The following is a 19,321-nucleotide window of genomic DNA, read 5'->3' on the forward strand; positions in this document are numbered from 1 at the left end:
GAGGCAGAGGCAGGCGGATCTCTTGTGAGTTCGAGACCAGCCTGGTCTACAAGAGCTAGTTCCAGGACAGCCTCCAAAGCTACACAGAGAAACCCTGTCTCAAAAAACCCAACCAAAAAGAGAGAGAGAGAGAGGGACACCATCCCACCAACCCTATGCAGTCTCCCCATAAAGCAGCCAGTTTGTGCAGGAAACCAAGAAATACACTTTTTAAACAATGAACGAATAAATAATGAGGACACAGAAATACAGGAAGGAACGAACGAATGCATGGGATTAATGAATGAAACAAAAAGGAAGGGGAAGAGTGAAATGAATGATGAACGAATGAATGAAGGAAGGAATGAATGGGCGAAACAATCAACGCAAGATGAGTCAAGACTGGTAACCAGAGACTCCCAGCCTACCCAGGCAACAGACCAGGGGGATTCCGGAGGGGCGGGGCTCTACCCGGAAGCGCCTTTGAGGGGCGGGGCCGTGGGCGTGGCAGTGACTGGCCGCCGCTTCTTGGGCCCGGGGGCGGGGCAAGAGAGGAGACTGGACCAGGGACCGTTCAGCTGCTCAAAGCGTCCGCTGCGGTGGACCTGGTGGGAGCCCTGGACTTCTCTCGGTTCTTGTCCGCTCCTCGCGCCTGCACAGCCGGGTAATGAGGCCTCTCGGAGAGGGACTCTGGTTCTGCTAGGCGGACCCATAAACCCGGAAAAGCGCGCAGCACATCTCAGAGTTAGATCCCGCTGGACCCCGGACCCCGGGCTGGCGCGGCCGGCATGTCGGATGCGCAGAAGGGGCCGGACGAGGCGGACGACAGCCAGTGCGACTCCGGCATAGAGTCGCTGCGCTCTCTGCGCTCCCTGCCCGAGCCTACTGCGGCCCCAGTCTCCGAACCCTCGCACAGAGGCTGCCCACAGCCCTGGAGCCATCCTCCAGATACCAACAAGGAACCAGGGGAGAAAGAAGATGCAGATGGAGAGCGGGCGGACTCCACCTATGCCTCCTCCTCTCTCACCGAGTCCTTGCCCTTGCTGGGGAGACCCGAAGTAGAGGACCCGGCCCCAGACTCACCGCTGCCCCACACAGAGGTGCTGAGCCCTCAGCAACTCGAAGCGCTCACATACATCTCTGAGGATGGAGACACGTGAGTAAACTGGCTAGGCTGAGATAGGATGATCATTCAGAGCCTCCCTGGGAGCTGCAACTGGCTGGGCATCCACCACCACCACCACCACCACCACTGCCATCATCTAAGAAGATAGACCCTCAAAGCACCTCCCTGGAAGGGCCAGCCCCCCCTCTCCAAACTCCAAACTTAACTCGTAGCCTACTTTTAAGCTGTAGCCAGGTTCAGACTAAAAGAACAGACATCATCTCCCTCTTTTGTGACTGGCAGAGCTAGCAGGGCCCTTGGAACCTGGAATGCCAGCCAGAATCTTGAAAATCTACCAGTGACCCGCCCCTGGGAAGAGAAATTCCCCACAACTGATTCAGTTTTTGGGTTTTCTTGTTGGGAGAGAGGATGTTCCTGTTTGCTATTTGAGATCCCAGGGTCTGGCTTCAGAATGCCCTGTCCGAAGGAACAAAAGACAACACCAAGTTACAGGTTACCGTTTGAGCCCGGGAAGTCGAGTTAAGGGTGCTACCAGGATGCCTGTTTGGAATTGGTTCCAAAAGAAGGGTGACTTAGACTGAGAATTCTTGCCCCAACAAACAGGACAGGCAGCTGGTTGCCCCAGCTTACTTCCTCCTCTGCTTAGAAAAGGGAAGTGATGGCTTGGTGTCAGCCTCCCCAACACCCTGCACCTCCTCAGCTCCCCAAATTCCCGTCACTCTCCTGTCTTATTTCTTCATTTCCCTTTTTCTCCCTGAGTCCCAGTTGGAGTCAGGTACAGCTGGACTGGGAGGCAATCAAGTGTGTAGGATTGAGTAGCCAGTAAGAATTGGCTTTAGGTAGAAGGAGATGACAGACAGAATAGGGGCTGTTGGAGTCCCAGATGAGAGATGCTGGAATGCAGGGGGTACCCGGCCTGACCTGCTTGTTGGAGATATGGGGGTCTTGGGTGGTTACTTGGCAAAGATAGTTTCCACCCTGTGAGTGGGAGAGAGGAAGTAAAGCCTTTTGTACTTGGTGCCTGGATCACAAAACCTTAGCCCAGAACCTCAATTTTGGGAGCTCCATGCTCACCTTCTCCCACTGCCCTCCTTTGTGAGCCTCTGAGCTCCAGCCTTGACCAGAACTGGTTAGGGACAGATGCTCTCTCTCTCTCTCTCTCTCTCTCTCTCTCTCTCTCTCTGTGTGTGTGTGTGTGTGTGTGTGTGTGTGTGTGTGTGTGTGTGTAGAAGTGTCAGGACTCCCCAGGGAGCTCTTTCCTCCTTTGGAGGTGCTTGCACTGTGGCAAGTGTGGAAGTGGGAAAGGAAGTGGGAGGAGGGGAGGCTGAGAGAGAGAGAGAGAGAGGGAGAGAGATGGCTGCAGGAATGTGACCCAGAGAGCAGGCCCTGGCCGAGGGGATTTCCAGAGTGGTTCCTCCCTCCCTCCGTCACTCTCTCTGGCCTTCTTTACTACCTCCCTTCAACAAAAGCTTGCCCCCCTCCTGCCTAAGTATCCCCCCACCCCTCTCTAGCCCAGAGAGGCCTTTAGCCAAACTGCCCCAAGGCAGCTATCCAGGTCTAGACCTTTTTTTTTTTTTTTTTTTTTTTTTTTGCCCTGGCTTTCGTTTTCCCCACCTGATGTGGGGAAACCCCAAGACTGGAACTTCCCATCCCAAATAACTCAGTTGCCCCTAAGTTACAAGTCTTGTCACCCCCTCCCCGTCAAACACATTTTCTGCACAGCACCAAACTCCCCTTGAAGCTGTACTTAGGAGAGGGTTTCTGACAAGCCCCCCTCTGGCCTGTGCAGGCTGAGGAATGGCCCTCTTGACTAATGGATAGAGCAGCAGTTCAAGATGCCTTGCTTGCCCTCTTCCCTCCTTGGAATGTGTGACACTGAGTTTCTGGGGGGAGCCCCACATCTTCCTCCTCCTGTCCTCCCGGTTGTGGGGAGGTGGGTAACTCAGCCCTGGAAACCCCCTGTGTGTTCCTCCAGCCGCTTTCAGTTTAGCTTTGAGCTGCAGCTGGCCTGGCAAGGCCCTGGAGGCATAAGGGAGCTGGGTGTGGGCAAGTTGTACAGGAAGGCTTTTGTCCTGTCAGCACCCTGCCCACGTGCCCACCCAGCCAAGGTCCTCTACAGGTCTAGCCATCAGATCGTGGAGCTCCTACCTCCAGAATCCTGGCTTCCTGTACCAACCTCTTACTTCCTGGCCCAAACTCTCACTTCCTGCACTGACTTGGTTGTGGGTAGCTAGTTAGAGGTTGATGCATTCATTCTAACCTCAAGCCCCCCCCCCCCCCGACCTGGGCCCTGACCCTAGCCCTCTCCTGTTCCAGGCTCCTCCACCTGGCAGTGATTCATGAAGCCCCATCGGTGCTGTTGTGTTGCTTGGCTTTCCTGCCCCAGGAAGTTCTGGATATTCAGAACAACCTTTACCAGGTAAGTAGAGAGAGAAGGCTATGTGCAGATACCTATCTGTAACCTGGTCACCAAATCCAGCAGCCAAACCAGAGGCCATAGGAAGCTACCTGCCAGACAGAGCAGCTGCAACACAAAGATGAGTCAGATGGTGCCCACAGACTCATCACCACCTCCTAATTATACAGCATGATGACATTGTATTGTCGATTATCCCCGCTTGAGTAGGGGCTGGAGTCTTTGAGGGACAGGCAAAGAAGGCCAAACAAAAGAGAGGACATCTTTTTTTTGGTGGGTGGAGTTCGAGACAGGGTTTCTCTATGGCTTTGGAGGCTGTCCTTTGGAGGCTTTGTAGCTCTTATAGACCAGGCTGGTCTCAAACTCACAGAGATTCGCCTGCCTCTGCCTCCCGGATGCTGGGATTATAAGAGAGGACATCTTAACCGAGCCTTAAGGAGGGGGTGGTCAGAGAGACTGCCCTGGCTGCTGTCTTTCCTCCCCTCCAGCCCCTGCAGACCAACCCTTGATAACACAGATGTCTCCAGAGGATGAAGGACTAAGAGCAAGGGGCTCTGTTTCCCTCACCCTGCTACCAGAATTGGAGTCCCAAGCATCTGGGGTAGAGGCTTGGGAGTCATGTCATGGAAGATCCACCTCTGGCTTTTACAGATACTTTCAGAGAAGATTCCTGGACTTAAAGATGGTTGTACCCTGTCCCCAAACATGTGCTCAGAGGTAGGAGCCCACTGCAGCGGCCCTGTGACCATGTGACCTTCTCTGTCTACAGACAGCACTTCATCTTGCTGTTCATCTGGACCAGCCAGATATAGTTCGAGCACTGGTGCTGAAGGGAGCCAGCCAGGTACTGCAGGACCAACATGGTGACACAGCTCTGCATGTAGCTTGCCAGCGCCAGAATCTGGCCTGTGCCTGCTGCCTGCTGGAGGAGCAGCCAGAGCCAGGCAGAGAGCCATCTCACCCCCTGGACCTCCAACTGAAGAACTGGCAAGGTGCAAGTAGCCCCAGGGCCTGAGGGGTAAATAAGGGCTGGGCAGGGGCCCAAATGACAGAGAAGGAAAGATTGCTACCCTGCCTGTAGCTATCCCTCCAGCCTAAGTACGCAAGCACTCAGTACATCCTTACTAAAGGGCCAAGTGAATGACCTGTTTCAGGATTTACCCAGTGCCTGCAGTGTGATGAGCAGAAATCTAAATCTTGCCCTAAAGATTTTTAACTTCTTAGCAACTCGATGAACAAATGAACTCACTTTCGGTTGTGTCACATATTGTCCTAGGAGCAGAGCTTACATCTTTGAGCAAAGCCAAGAAAGAGGGAGACAGATGATAAATGTACAGAGTGAAATATGTGTGTGTTTAAAGGAAGTGAGTGTTGTAGAGAGCCGACGGGGAGAGCTGGGATGTGGCAGGGTCGGGGGTGATTTTTGTAGGGTGGTCAGGGAAGTCCTCAGAGTCAGGGACCTTTGAACAGAAGGGACTGCAAAGTGATAAAGAATGTAAGATTCAACCTGGTTCTCTATTACAGGCAGGCTTAGAGAGAGGAAGGCGGTTCTAGACCAGAAGGAAACAGTGAAATTAAGTAAAATAAAAGCCATAAGGCACATAGGAATGAACCACCCCTGGGTAGAGACTGGGGCTCGGAAGATCCCCAGGTAGGTAGACGTGTTAGCAGAGCCAGGAGTGTATATTGGGAGAGTGTGTGCATTTGGGGCTGCCACTCAGAAACCTGACCCTTGAAGCATGAAAGTTTCAGTAATATGACTGAAAAAATGGAAACTCTGAGTTCCTTTCCTCTCAGACTTCTGAGGGGGTTTTTGGGAGGTTGTATTTTAACAGTCCTGTGATTAGAGGCTTTGAGTAGGCAGAGTCCCATGAGGCTGAAGGGTTGGGTAGTCCCTGAAGAAAAGGATCAGTAGATAGCAAACAGCAGTCTCCACCCTACCCCACCCCAGGTCTGGCCTGTCTCCACATCGCCACGCTGCAGAGGAACCAGCCACTCATAGAATTGCTGCTTCAGAATGGCGCGGACATCAATGCACAGGTGAAGCTACCAATCAGGGCACCACCTAGTCCTCCACCTGCCACCACCTGGTCCACCACCTGCCAGCATCTGGTCTAGCTGCAGGTCCTCTGCTAGTGCTAAACTGTTGACACCCCATCTCCAGAGCTCAGACTCAGCATATTACCTCTTTTTTTTTTTAAATATTTATTTTGTATACAGTATTCTGTCTGCATGTGTCCCTGCAGGCCAGAGGGGGGCACCAGATTTCATTACAGATAGTTGTGAGCCATCATGTGGTTGCTGGGAATTGAACTCAAGACCTCTGGAAGAGCAGCCAGTGCTCTTAATCTCTGAGCCATCTCTCCAGCCCCCGGCATAGTACCTCTTGACATTCATACCCCTTATTCTTCTCCAGGAGGCGACCAGTGGAAAGACTGCACTGCACCTGGCTGTGGAAACCCAGGAACATAGCCTGGTGCAGTTTTTGCTCCGGGCTGGGGCCCAGGTAGATGCTCGAATGCTCAATGGTTGCACACCTTTGCATCTGGCAGCTGGCCGGGGCCTTAGCAGCATTTCATCCACTCTGTGTGAAGCTGGTGCCGACTCCCTGCTGCTGAATGTGGAAGATGAGACACCCCAGGACCTGGCCGAGGATGTAAGAGACATATGCTCTATCTTGCAGGGCCTCCCACCCATAACAGGGTTAGGCTCTTTCATTAGGCAAAGGACCACTACCAATTAACAGTGCTGGGGTCCTGTCGGAGATGTAACTCAGTTGACAGAGTGCTTGCTTAGCATGGAAGAGGCTCTGGGTTCAATCCCCAGCACCACATAAAGTGACATATATCTATAATGCCAGCACTTGGGAAATGGGGACAGGAGGATCACATGCTGAAGGTCTTCTGTATAGCAACTTCAGGGCCAGCCTAAGCTCAACCCCTCTTCCCTCCCAAACTGCTAGGGCCGAACAGGACTGCTTCTTTTTTTTTATTTTCCTCAGGTTTTGTTGGGTTTTTTTTGTTGTTGTTGTGGTTTTGTTTAGTTTTTTTTTTTTAAAGATTTTATTTATTTATTATGTATACAACATTCTGCTTCCATATATATCTGCACACCAGAAGAGGGCACCAGATCTCATTGCAAATGGTTGTGGGCCACCATATGGTTGCTGGGAATTGAATTCAGGACCTCTGGAAGAGCAGCCAGTGCTCTTAACCTCTGAGCCATCTCTCCAGCCCTTGTTTAGTTTTTGAGACAGTGTTTCTCTGTAGTTTTGGAGCCTGTCCTGGAACTCGCTGTATAGACCAGGCTGGCCTCAAACTCAGAGATCCTCCTGCCTCTACCTCCACCACCGGGCAAAACTCACATTTTATATACATAAAAATATATTCAGCCAGGTTAGCTGGCACATGCCTTTAGTCCCAGCACTTGAGAGGCAAAGGCAGGCAGATCTCTAAGAGTTCAAGGCCAGCCTGGTGTACAAAGTGAGTTCCAGGACAGCCAGGGTTGTTACAGAGAAACCCTGTCTCAAAAACAAACAAATAAAAATGTTCAAAACATTTCATGCAGCCGGGCGTTGGTGGTGCATGCCTTTAATCCCAGCACTCGGGAGGCAGAGGCAGGCGGATCTCTGTGAGTTCGAGGCCAGCCTGGTCTCCAGAGCGAGTGCCAGGATAGACTCCAAAGCTACACAGAGAAACCCTGTCTCGAAAAACCAATTAAAAAAAAATTCATGCTTTATCCCCCCCCACACACCATCAACAAAGAAGAGTCCTATGGACTGGATTAGCTCTAAGCCACTCCTAGCTCAGATATCCTGCTTGATTTATTTTAGCACTTGCCTAAAACTTTGGGGGCTCTGCCATGCCCAGGTCACAGTCACTATCTGGGAAGACAGTATTGACAAGAGTTCCTCCCAGGTCCCTACTGTCCTTTCTCATGACCTTAACTCTGTTTCTCTCCATTTGTCTTTCTCAGCTCCTGTCTTATTTGCCCTTTGATGACCTGAAAATCTCTGGGAAGCCACTGCTGTGTACTGACTGAAGCCAGAACAGGGGTCCTACTTCTCCTACCTGGAAGCTGGAGCCACAGCTGCTGCAGTTGGGGCCCAAGCAACATGCCCCTCTGCTGAGGCCAGAGCCTGGGGCTAGTGTAGTCCTAAATGAGAGGAAGGATTACAAATGAGGAAGAGACAGTCCGGAAGGAAGAACTTCCCAAGTGGACAGGATGGAGAGTCTTGAAAGACACTCAAAGCCCCAGGTATCCTGAGTGAAGCCTGATTGCTTCTGTTGAAGATGACATGGGCAGAAATTGCCAAACATCAGGAAAAAGAGGGATGAGCAAACAGGACCTTGAGGGGTCTTACCTAAAATCCCTCCTGAGTGTGCTTGTGACTGGGGGTTGAACCTAGAGCCTCCCAATGGCAGGCAAGCTTACTATCATGTAGCCTCTTTTTACTTTTAATTTTGTGACAGGGTCTCACTGAGTTGCCTGAGATAGCCTGGAACTCATTCTGTAGCCCAAACAGTCCTTGAACTAGGATCCGTCTGTCTCAGCCTCCTGAGTAGCTGGGATTATGAATCTGATGTCTGTGGGCCTGGGAAAACACACTTTTCTAAAGACTTCATACATAAGGCTCCAAACTGAGCCTTTGGGAAGGGATAATTTTGTAACATGACACTAAAATGGAAGAGAGAGACTTAAAAAAATGTTCCCCCGCAGGTCGGTGGTGGCTCCATGCTTTTAATCCCAGCACTCAGGAGGCAGAGGCAGGTGGATCTCTGTGAATTCGAGGCCAGCCTGGGCTACAAAGTGAGTGCCAGGTCAGGCTCCAAAGCTACAGAGAAGCCCTGTCTTCAAAAACAACAACAAAAGTTTCCCTTCTACAGTTGTATGCATAGGCAGGCATGACCTGTGATCCCAAGGTAAACAGAGAGAGAAGGAAACTGGCCCCTGAGCAAGGGGAGTAGGTAGGGCTTTGCTGGGTAGGGTAAGAGGATGAGTTCTCAGGCCTATTTCCTGCCAGCACAGACACATCTCCTTCATGTGGAAATGCCCAGGGATGGAAAGTGAGGAGGAATATGGAGACGCATGCCCCTGAAGAAGCCTGGGGACGTTGAGCACAAGAAAACTGCAACTCTACTTTTTTTCCCCCTTAGATTCCACACACTGAGGGCCCTGCTAGGTCAGGCCCATGACTGGCGTGAAGAACGAGAAGAAATAAACCAACATAGTTTCTGATGCTTAGCATTTATAAACTCTAAGCAAGTGCATCCTGTGAGTGAGACAGCTATTAAAATTATAAACAACTAAATACATGGTCATAAGTTGCAATGGGTGCTGGAAAGAGGAAAACTAGCAGGAAGGAAGATAATGGAGTAGGTGGAGAATCATTCTCTGGGTGGCCAAAGGAAGCTTCAGGTGGGTGTCATAGAAAATGAGACATAGAGCTTGGTGGTGGTGCACACTTTTAATCCCAGTGCTCAGGAGGCAGAGGCACACGGATCTCTGTGGTTTGAGGACAGCCTGGTCTACAGAGCAAGTTCCAGGACAGCCAAGGCTACACAGAGAAATCCTGTCTTGAGAAAAAGAAAAAAGGAAAGTTGTGATATAGGATGAGCAAAGAAAGGGGCAGAGCGTTGGGGGAAGAAGGCCTTCCATAAGTTAAAGGAACTGAAAACAGGTCAGCAGGATTCTACAGGGTTCGGTGAGTAGTGGACAATGAGGATGCACGAAGTCATACAGAGTCTCGAAGGTCACGGTCACAGATACTAGGGGGATGATCCCTGACCCAGCCAAAAAAGGAAGGAGACATCATAGTTAGAAATGGAAAAACCAAGAAAAAGAAAAAAAATGGGAAAACTAGGAAGTGCTTGGGTCTCAGGTACTCAAAAGTCCGGTCCACTAGGTGGCAATAGTCGTCACTGTGTCTGGAAAGGCAAGCGTTGATGACTGTGACCAAGCTGGCTCATGAATTGGGAGGGAGCCCCAACTGGGGTGCCCCGCGAGAACCGGGGATGGTCTGCCTCCGGGCCGCGCGGGGGCGCTGTGGTTGGGGCGCCGAGGAGGGGCTCAGGCCGGGAGGAGGCGGGAAGAGCGCGCACTTCCGCTGGCAGGCTGGCTAGCTGGCTGCTGGAGCGGGCGGCGGAGGGAGCGGAGGGAGCGTGCGGCCCGGGGACTCGCAAGCCCCGGTCCCCCCTCCGCCCCACGCGGCTGGGCCATGGATGCCAGGTGGGGGGGCTTGGGCAGCCACGGCCCACGTGACCGAGACCCCGGGGCCACGTGACCGAGACCCCCGGGCTCGGGAGGCGGGGTGGGGTCTTCCCGCTGCAGACCCGCGCGGCGCTGTCAGGAGCCGGCGCGGATTGGGGGCGCAGCGTGCGGCCTGTGTTCCCGGGGGGCTTCGGGAGTGTCTCCGGGAGGGGCTGCGGGGCTGTGGCGGGCGCTCTGGAGTGGGAGGGGACGCGCCTGTGGCCTGAGCTGCCCGCGCGCGCTGGAGGGAACAGAGGCGACCTATGTGGCTGGCAGGCGGCGCCGCCCCCGGGCAGGGAGGAGGCTCTGCCTGGCCTGCATCGGACCCCCCGAGAGAGAGAGAGAGGGAGAGAGAGAGGCTCTTTGTCCGTCCCGCTGGACTGCGGCGGAGGGGGCGGGGACGCCACTGGGTACTTCCTTGGGACAGTCCCCTCCGGACAGCAAAGGGCTGGAGAGCTGCAACCCTAATCGCTGCTTTGGCTGTCCCAGCAGGTGGTGGGCAGTGGTGGTGTTCGCCGCGCTCCCGTCTTCGGGAGCAGGTGGAGAGTCCCCCGAAGCCCCTCCGCAGTCCTGGACACAGCTGTGGTTCTTCCGCTTTTTCTTGAATGTTGCTGGCTATGCCAGTTTTATGGTACCTGGCTACCTCCTGGTGCAATACTTAAGACGGAAGAACTACCTGGAGACAGGTAATGTGGTCAAAGGGTGGGGACGTGAGCGAGGTACGGTTGCAGGTGTTGGTAGATACTCAAAGCTGAACGTTACTTGGGAAGGGAGGGAAGCCAGTGGGTCAGACGGGGTGGTGAGGGGGTGTGGGCTGGCTGCTCTAGAGAAGTTGTGGAGCTTGACCTTGTGTGTCTTCTAAAGGCAGGGGTCTCTGCTTTCCCCTGGTGAAGGCCTGTGTGTTTGGCAATGAGCCCAAGGCCTCTGATGAGGTTCCACTGGCTCCCCGGACAGAGACAGCAGACAGTAGTCCCTCTTGGCAGGTCCTGAAGCTGATCTTCTGTGCCTCGGGGCTCCAGGTAAGTAGACAGGCTCCCCTTCTCTTCCCAGGTTGGGTACAGACAGCCAGGGACTTAATGGAAGCCAAAGTTGTCCTGCCCATACCAAAGGTTTGTTGATTTAGGTATGGTTTATGTCCCTGGAGGACAGTCCCTCCCTGAAAGTGTTGAAGGAAATGCTACTCTCTTCCTCTTATCCTTTCCTCCTTCAACACCTTCCCAAAAGTTCACCATACAATCTGTAATGATGTCTAGTGTGGAAGAGGGCCTGTCTTTTCTGTATTTTTGTTCTGTGCTCTTTTACTGCTCTGTGTACTGTGTCTAATGTATGAGCTCACTTACAAAATTTTTGGGAAAGCCAAGCAAGGTGGCGCAAGCTGTCAACCCACCTGTTTGGAAACTAAAGCAAAAGAATTGAAAATTCAAGGCCTGCGCCTGGTAGTGGTGGCACATGCCTTTAATCCAGCACTCTGGAGGCTGGAGAATCTCTCTGAGTTCGAGGTCAGCCTGGTCTCCAGAGCAAGTCCCAGGACAGCCAGAGCTACACAGACACACCCTATCTTGAAAAGCCAAAAAATAAAAACTAAAATAAAATAGAAGAAAAAAATCCAAGGCCTGCCTGAGCAATTTAGTGTGAGATTCTGTTAAAACATAAAATAAACCAAGTGTTGAGGTATGTCTGTCCCAGCATGTAGGAGGCAGAGTGGGTGGATCTCTGGAGTTGGAGATCATCTTGGTTTACATGTCAAGTTCTAGTATAACTAGAGCTGCATAGCAAGACCCTGTCTCAAAATAATAAAATACTGTGGGAGGGGCTCTAGGGATATAACCCATTAGTAGAGTAGTTGCCTACCAAGTACAGTCGATTCCCCAGGACCACACACACACAAAACTTGAGGCAGCCATTCCGCCTTTGTGAGTAGGGTGCTGTCACAGGCCATGGTTTGGAGTGGATGCCAACCTACTTAGATATATGTCAAAGGGAAAGTGGCCAGCCTTCTCTGAGGCTTCCAAACATTCCAGTTTATTTTGAATTGGTTCAAAATAAATAAGACTATATGGTATATGGAGCCAGCTCTAATGAACTTGTGCTAAGAAGATGGACAGGGTGTGATCCTAAAACAGGTGTCACTGTGTTTGCAACTCCATGTGATTCTCTACAAGATGAATTAAATCTTAGGAAAGAAGCCTCTACTAGAGAGGAACCAGAAAGGATGGTGTTGTTACATCGTATACAATCATCCCAAGGAGGAGAGAAAAGTGAGACTTCCACCTTCTTTTCTTGTTTACCATTACCATTCTTCCCCCTTCCTCCTCCCAGGTGTCCTATCTGACTTGGGGTGTACTGCAGGAAAGAGTGATGACCGGCAGCTATGGGGCCACCGCCACATCACCAGGCGAGCACTTCATGGACTCACAGTTCCTGGTGCTAATGAACCGTGTGCTGGCACTGATCGTGGCAGGTCTCTACTGTGTCCTACGCAAACAACCCCGTCATGGGGCACCCATGTACCGGTACTCTTTTGCCAGTCTGTCTAACGTGCTTAGCAGCTGGTGCCAATACGAAGCGCTTAAATTTGTCAGCTTCCCTACCCAAGTGCTGGCCAAGGCCTCCAAGGTGATTCCTGTCATGATGATGGGAAAGCTGGTGTCTAGACGAAGCTATGAACACTGGGAATACCTGACTGCCGGCCTCATCTCCATTGGAGTTAGCATGTTTCTGCTGTCTAGTGGACCAGAGCCCCGAAGCTCTCCAGCCACCACACTCTCAGGCTTGATTCTACTGGCAGGCTACATTGCTTTTGACAGCTTCACCTCAAACTGGCAGGATGCCCTGTTTGCCTATAAGATGTCATCAGTGCAGATGATGTTTGGGGTCAATTTATTCTCCTGTCTTTTCACAGTAGGCTCACTACTGGAGCAGGGGGCCCTCCTGGAGGGAGCCCGCTTTATGGGACGGCACAGTGAGTTTGCACTTCATGCCCTCCTCCTCTCCATCTGCTCTGCCTTTGGCCAGCTCTTCATCTTCTATACCATTGGACAATTTGGAGCTGCTGTCTTCACCATCATCATGACTCTCCGCCAGGCTATTGCCATCCTTCTCTCCTGCCTCCTCTATGGCCACACTGTCACTGTGGTGGGGGGACTGGGAGTGGCTGTGGTCTTCACTGCCCTCCTACTCAGAGTCTATGCCCGGGGCCGTAAGCAGCGGGGAAAGAAGGTTGTACCAACTGAGCCCCCAGTGCAGAAGGTATGAGGACTAAGGACCCTCACTCTGGTTTTCTGTAGCTTATCAGAGGCGCTGACTCAAGGGCAAAATTATTTTCAACATCTCAGTGTACAGCAGAGGATTGGAGCCCTGGAGGCAGCCTCTTTTGCCTTAAGAGCCCCACCTACTTACTTGGTAGTTGTGGGTCTGAGTTATGGAGATAATCCAGATAGAGCTCCTCCCCACAACCTGAGACCTTGGTTTAGCTGGTAGAACTGTAAACCAGCACCTAGCCTTTGCTTGTTTTTCCTTTAACACCCAACCCGCAAGACTGCCAGACATAGCTGGTCAAGAGCAGCACAAAGTTTACAGGTCCTAATGTGGTTGGGGGGTAGGGGGGCACACTAGTGAAAATGGTGCTGTGCCAAACAAAGCCCTGCCCAGCCCCTTTGGGGCCTTTGTGTTCCTTGCTCAAGTTTTGCTACTTGGGAATGTCACCTTTTGCTCTTATTTGATTAAAACTGCAGCAGTGACTTGGCCGTGTGTTGGTTGGTTGAAAGGGGAACTACCTCCCATCCTGAGTGGTACTTTACAAGGAGAATAGTACTATATGAAACTGCATTTTCTTTATTTTCACATACTTTTAATTTCAGAACAAAATAAAACAAACAAAACCACAATACACAATACCCAACCCTGCTATTCTGTGGGAGGGGACTTTCCTGCCTTAAGGCACAAGGACAGGATAAAGAGATCCTCTAGCTTGAACAGAGAGCCAGGTAGGTTGGGGCCAGCCAAGGCATGGGGGGTGGGGCTCAGGGAAACTATACAGAGGACATGGTCTTCCCAGGGGATCTCTAATCTACTTCTTCCATGCGGGAGGCATCCTCATCACCCTCGAGTGGGGGGATCTCATCAGGAACAGCAGCACTGGGCTCCTCTGCTGTCACCTCATCTTCATCGATACCTAGAAAAAGAAAAATAAATCTTGAGCAAAATGGTAGTACTAAGTCTGTGCGGGGATCCAGCCAGTCCAACAACTTGCCACCTATGTGGCTCACAAGGCTGACTCACCCAGGCCTAGTTTGATCATGCGGTAGATGCGGTTGGAGTGGGTTTGGGGATCCTCAAGTGAGAAACCAGAGGAGAGCAGAGCAGTCTCAAACAGCAGCACCACCAGATCCTTGACAGCTTTGTCGTTTTTATCTGCCTCAGCCTTCTGCCTCAGAGTCTCCACGATGGGGTGGTCAGGGTTGATCTCTAGGTGCTTTTTGGCCATCATGTAGCCCATGGTAGAGTTGTCTCTGAGTGCCTGGGCCTTCATGATCCGCTCCATGTTGGCTGTCCAGCCATAGGTGCTTGTCACAATGCAGCAGGGTGAAGACACTAGCCTATTGGAGATGGTCACCTGTGGACAACCAAATGGTCAGTCACAAGATGTAGCCTTGGCTGTCCTGACACACACTCCATGTGGAGCCACATAAAAAGTTCTTTGTGGAATGACAAAACTTCAGCTGCTACTCTGGATGCTGGGTTAGGGTCAGGGAAACACACAACAAGGCCTTTTCTTGCATGTATGATTTAGATGGTGTAATCACTGTTATATGAAAAAAAGTTCTTACTTCACCAACAGATACAGTATTGCTGGGGGAAGGGCCCCACACTAACTGTACAACAGCATAACATTTCTAGAGGACAAACTTCCAACAAACTTACCTTCTCAACCTTCTTATCCAAGATCTCCTTCATGAGCTTGCAGAGATTCTCAAATTTTGCCTTGCTCTCCTCCATTTTCTTCTTCTCTTCCTCATCTTCTGGCAGCTCCAGGCCTTCCTTAGTCACTGAGACCAGACTCTTTCCATCAAACTCCTTGAGCTGTTGCACGCAGTACTCATCAATAGGCTCAGTCATGTACACCACTTCAAAGCCTCGCTTCCGCACACGCTCCACAAAGGCAGAGTTGGCTACCTGCTCTTTGCTCTCACCTATAGGATTAAAGACTCAGTGACCAAAGGCCTTTATAACTGCAACATGTCCTGTCTTCCCCAATCCCACACCTTCAAGGCAGCTTTGTGCTCAGACCCAAGCTCCCTCCAACATACCAGTGATGTAATAGATGGACTTCTGTGTCTCCTTCATGCGGGACACATATTCTGACAGGGAAGTCATCTCATCTCCAGACTGAGAGGTATGATAGCGCAGCAGCTCAGAGAGACGCCGACGGTTAGTGGAATCTTCATGGATTCCAAGCTTTAAGGGTAGGAAAGAAAAGTCCAAATATGAGCTGAAAAAAATACTTTCAACACAAAGTCATCAGAAGAAAAATCACTTGCTCACTATACCTTTAAGTTCTTGGAGAAGGCCTCGTAGAATTTCTTATAGTTCTCTTTGTCTTCAGCCAGCTCAGAGAAGAGCTCAAGGCACTTCTTCACAATGTTTTTACGGATAACTTTCAGGATCTTGCTCTGTTGGAGCATTTCTCGAGAGATGTTCAGGGGCAGGTCCTCAGAGTCCACCACGCCACGGATAAAGTCTACAATCAACCAGAGCCAAGGAACAGGTGAGGTGGGTCAGACCTGGTCTGGTTATCAGATTTAAGTCACCCAGCCAAGTGAAGGTTTGGGAAGCCAAGGACTGTAATTATCTGGGTTAAAGATAGTCTCAGCTGTATGCTGAAGGTATACTCACTGAGGTACTCGGGGATCAGCTCATCACAGCTGTCCATGATGAACACACGACGGACGTACAGTTTGATATTGTTCTTCTTCTTCTTGTTCTCAAAAAGGTCAAAGGGAGCTCGCCGAGGAATGAAGAGCAATGCTCTGAATTCCAACTGACCCTCTACAGAGAAGTGCTGAAAAACCCAGTAGTACATTTCAGGACAACATCACCTCAAGTCCCAGTATCAGAGATCTATCACTGAAATGCCACACCCCAAAAACCCTACGATGAGAAACTAGCTCAAATACTAAGTAAACCTAGAATACTAGTAGCAAAAAGTATCCCTCCATGGCAGTCATGGCCACCACCAGAAGGTAAAAAAGTGAATTAAACCACTGCCAAGCAAGGCCTGAGTAGTTCCCAGAGACAGTCATGATGTCCAGTTGAACAAGCTGCTTGGTACCACCTCCAGCACATTCTATGTACCCCTCCAATTAACATACCATGTAAGGTTTCTCACCTTGACTGCCAAGTGGTCCTCCCAATCATTGGTGAGGCTCTTATAGAATTCACCATATTCTTCTTGAGTGATGTCATCAGGGTTTCTGGTCCAAATGGGCTTAGTCTTATTCAACTCTTCCTGATCAATGTATTTTTCCTTAATCTTCTTTGTTTTCTTTTTCTTATCTTTGCCACTGTCATCTTCCTCATCTGATCCCACATCTTCAATCTTTGGCTTTTCCTCATCATCCTTATCTTCTTCCTCTTTCTCACCCTTCTCTTCTTCTGCCTCATCATCACTGATCTCCTTCTCTCGTTCCTTCTCCAACTAAATTACCAAATTGGATAATGAGTTGTGGAGAACTTATCACCAGCAAAGACTGCTCAAATACTGCCAAGTCCATACTCACATAGAGGGTGATGGGATAGCCTATGAACTGCGAGTGTTTCTTCACCACTTCCTTGACCCTCCTCTCCTCTAAGTACTCTGTCTGGTCTTCTTTGAGATGAAGGATGACTTTGGTACCCCGGCCAATGGGCTCACCTATAAAAAAGTGAATGATAGAATCAAGACATAGAAAACTACAACTAAGCTGGGCGGTGGGGTGGTGCACGCCTTTAATCCTGGCAGGAGGATCTCTGAGTTCAAGACCAGCCTGGTCTACAAGAGCTAGTTCCAGGACAGCCTCCAAAGCCACAGGAAAAACCCTGTCTCAAAAAACCACAATGAAGAAAAAAAAAACAAACAAAAAAACTACAACCAAAATACTCAACCCCCTGCTCCCCATTTTGACACAGGGCTTCTATGTAGCCCAGGCTGTCCTAAAACAAGAGATCCATCTGCCTCTGCCTCCAAAGTGCTGAGATTAAACAGTGCATGATCAAGACTTTGGACTTTCTATCCTCCAGAGAATTCTACCAAGCATCCAAACGAGGACAGGCAGCTTACCATGGTCTGCACGCACTGTGAAGGATCCACCAGCAGAGGACTCCCAAGCATACTGCTCGTCATCATTGTGCTTTGTGATCACAACCACTTTCTCTGCCACGAGATAGGCAGAGTAGAATCCAACACCAAACTGCCCAATCATGGATATGTCTGCACCAGCCTGCCAAAGGATTTTAAAAGTTAAGAGGTAAGTAAAATGGTTCTGCACAAGTGCTTGCTGAACTCAAGTGTAACTATCAAGTAGTTCAATCCCTGGGACCTACTGGCCAGTAATCCTCTGATCTCCATAGGTTAAAAGCCTACCATATCACTAGTGAAAACAAGTACTGAAAAATTAACAAGTCAAAAGCAGTATTGAGAATGTTGTGGATATAGGGCCACACACCTGGAGAGCCTCCATGAAAGCCTTTGTGCCAGACTTAGCAATGGTTCCCAAGTTATTTATGAGATCAGCTTTGGTCATGCCAATGCCCGTGTCCACCAAAGTCAGCGTGCGCTCCTGAGGGTTGGGGATGATGTCAATCTTCAGCTCTTTGCCGCTGTCCAATTTGGAAGGGTCTGTCAGGCTCTCATAGCGAATCTTGTCCAAGGCCTGTAAATAAACACACAGCCACATTATTCCATTTCTGCAAACATTGTCTTGGCTCTCAACCCACGGCAGACTCCTCTCAATCCCTCACTGGGCTTCTATGAAGCTGTGATACTCACATCAGAAGCATTGGAGATCAATTCTCGAAGGAAAATCTCCTTGTTTGAGTAGAAAGTATTTATGATCAAGGACATGAGCTGGGCGATTTCTGCCTGGAAGGCAAAGGTCTCCACCTCTTCCTCGCCATGGTGCACCTCCTCAGGCATCTAAGAAAGCATTACACATTAATTACTAAAACGATGGATGCACTTTAAACTCCAATTCAAAATGCTTTAAGCTGAGTAGTATCCATTCCCAAGGGATGAGAACCGCCATTTTTAAAAAGACCTTGAAAAGCTACAGTAAGCTGGTAAACCGAAAACGGAAAAAACTCAAAGGATGGATGGTTCTTCAAACAAACGCAGCCAAAACGGTATACTACAGCTCAAACAGGCTCAACCCGACAACATACCTTGTTAAAATTCAAGAAATGATAATTCGTTAGCTACCCGGTGAACATATACAGGAAACCCTTTACAACTTTATTTGGGCAAAAAAGAAACTAACAGAAACAGCAGCCATTTCTATGTGCCGCTCCATCCTAGCAGGAGCAGGGAACCCGAGGCTGCAGTCATGGAGGCACTCAAGGAGCAATTAAACCAGGACAAAGAGGTAAAAGCTCCACCATGACCTCTCTCACTGCGCAGACTTGCATAGCCCTGAACACAAGTAAAATGGTGGCCCGAGCCTTCCAGCGACCCTCGTCACTGCCGGACACGCGTCGGCGGCAGCCATCGGGGAGGGGGCGCCACCGCAACCCTCCCACTGCCCCAGCATCCGGGCACTGGGGCGGGGCACCAGGAGCTTCCAGAACAATCTGAGCTCCAGGGCGGGGAGGAGTAGGGGAGGGGTAGGGGAGGGACCAATGGATCTTCCCGTGCCAGCCCCCTCCGGGTTCCTCCTCCTCCTTCCCCGGAGCGCAGGAAAGATCTGGAAAGGCAAATGGCAGTGCGCTCAAGCGTCCCTGCCACCCCGTGGACGACCCCCACGCCCAAGAACCCCAACCACGTTGGGAAAGGCGTCCAAAGGAGGCGGCCAGGCCAGCCTCACAGGGCCGTGCTGAGTCACGCCGCGGAGCCCGCCACCGCGCGGCCCCTTCGGACCCTGCAGCTGCGCCCGGAAGTGGAGGGCAAACATGGCAGCGTCCCAGGTCGGCGCCTACCACGTGCGGCTGCCTTGCACACAGCTGGGCCGCGCCCCCACCTCACGCGCCGGGGCCCCAACCCGGGGCCCCAAGGAGCCTCGCCGAGCCACCCCGCGGGGCCAGACGCAAGCAGCTCGGGGTACACCAGCCCACAGGCCGCCCGGCTGGGCGGGGACCTTCTAGGACGGATGCGAATGGGGGGGGAGAGCCCGGGGAACGAGCCCCGGGAAGCCGCAGGGCCGGAGGCCGCGGCCTTACCTTGACAGGAAAGCCGAGTAGTAGTACAGGGCCGGGTGGGCTCGGAGCGCGACCGACTCGCACGCGGAGGTTAGTGTGCGCGGGGGTGACTCAAGAGAGCTCCCAGACGCCCCCGACCGCCCTATATAAGGCGAAGCACAGCT

At 51.2% G+C, this 19,321-nt stretch overlaps 3 protein-coding genes across 4 annotated transcripts; 2 read left to right on the forward strand and 1 right to left on the reverse strand.

Annotated features, from left to right (window-relative positions):
* Positions 1 to 523: 523 nt before the first annotated feature.
* On the forward strand, positions 524 to 8,832 carry Nfkbie (NFKB inhibitor epsilon). The gene is made up of 6 exons (XM_027387412.2): positions 524 to 1,135; positions 3,422 to 3,524; positions 4,291 to 4,513; positions 5,473 to 5,561; positions 5,938 to 6,177; positions 7,497 to 8,832. Exons 1-6 carry the CDS (start codon positions 768 to 770, stop codon positions 7,560 to 7,562), a joined length of 1,089 nt encoding a protein of 362 aa, XP_027243213.1. The 5' UTR covers positions 524 to 767; the 3' UTR covers positions 7,563 to 8,832.
* A 772-nt stretch (positions 8,833 to 9,604) lies between these two features.
* Slc35b2 (solute carrier family 35 member B2) lies at positions 9,605 to 13,510 on the forward strand. 2 transcript variants are annotated; one of them, XM_027387411.2, is made up of 4 exons: positions 9,605 to 9,749; positions 10,263 to 10,456; positions 10,635 to 10,789; positions 12,090 to 13,510. In XM_027387411.2, the coding sequence occupies exons 1-4, from the start codon at positions 9,739 to 9,741 to the stop codon at positions 13,023 to 13,025; spliced, it is 1,296 nt and encodes a 431-aa protein (XP_027243212.1). In that variant the 5' UTR covers positions 9,605 to 9,738; the 3' UTR covers positions 13,026 to 13,510. The 2 variants fall into 2 exon arrangements, with proteins under 2 accessions (XP_027243212.1, XP_027243211.1); XM_027387410.2 differs by having other exon boundaries at positions 9,628 to 9,749; positions 10,260 to 10,456.
* Positions 13,511 to 13,588: 78 nt separating this feature from the next.
* On the reverse strand, positions 13,589 to 19,317 carry LOC100754792 (heat shock protein HSP 90-beta). Its single transcript, XM_027387409.2, has 12 exons — positions 19,179 to 19,317; positions 17,797 to 17,943; positions 17,474 to 17,680; positions 17,089 to 17,248; positions 16,550 to 16,683; positions 16,159 to 16,467; positions 15,666 to 15,831; positions 15,320 to 15,510; positions 15,080 to 15,227; positions 14,694 to 14,962; positions 14,052 to 14,385; positions 13,589 to 13,944 (listed from the first exon to the last, which is right to left on the reverse strand). The coding sequence occupies exons 2-12, from the start codon at positions 17,941 to 17,943 to the stop codon at positions 13,835 to 13,837; spliced, it is 2,175 nt and encodes a 724-aa protein (XP_027243210.1). The 5' UTR covers positions 19,179 to 19,317; the 3' UTR covers positions 13,589 to 13,834.
* Positions 19,318 to 19,321: the final 4 nt, after the last annotated feature.

This window comes from Cricetulus griseus, assembly GCF_003668045.3.
Source record: "Cricetulus griseus strain 17A/GY chromosome 1 unlocalized genomic scaffold, alternate assembly CriGri-PICRH-1.0 chr1_1, whole genome shotgun sequence".
Classification (NCBI taxonomy): Eukaryota; Metazoa; Chordata; class Mammalia; order Rodentia; family Cricetidae; genus Cricetulus; species Cricetulus griseus.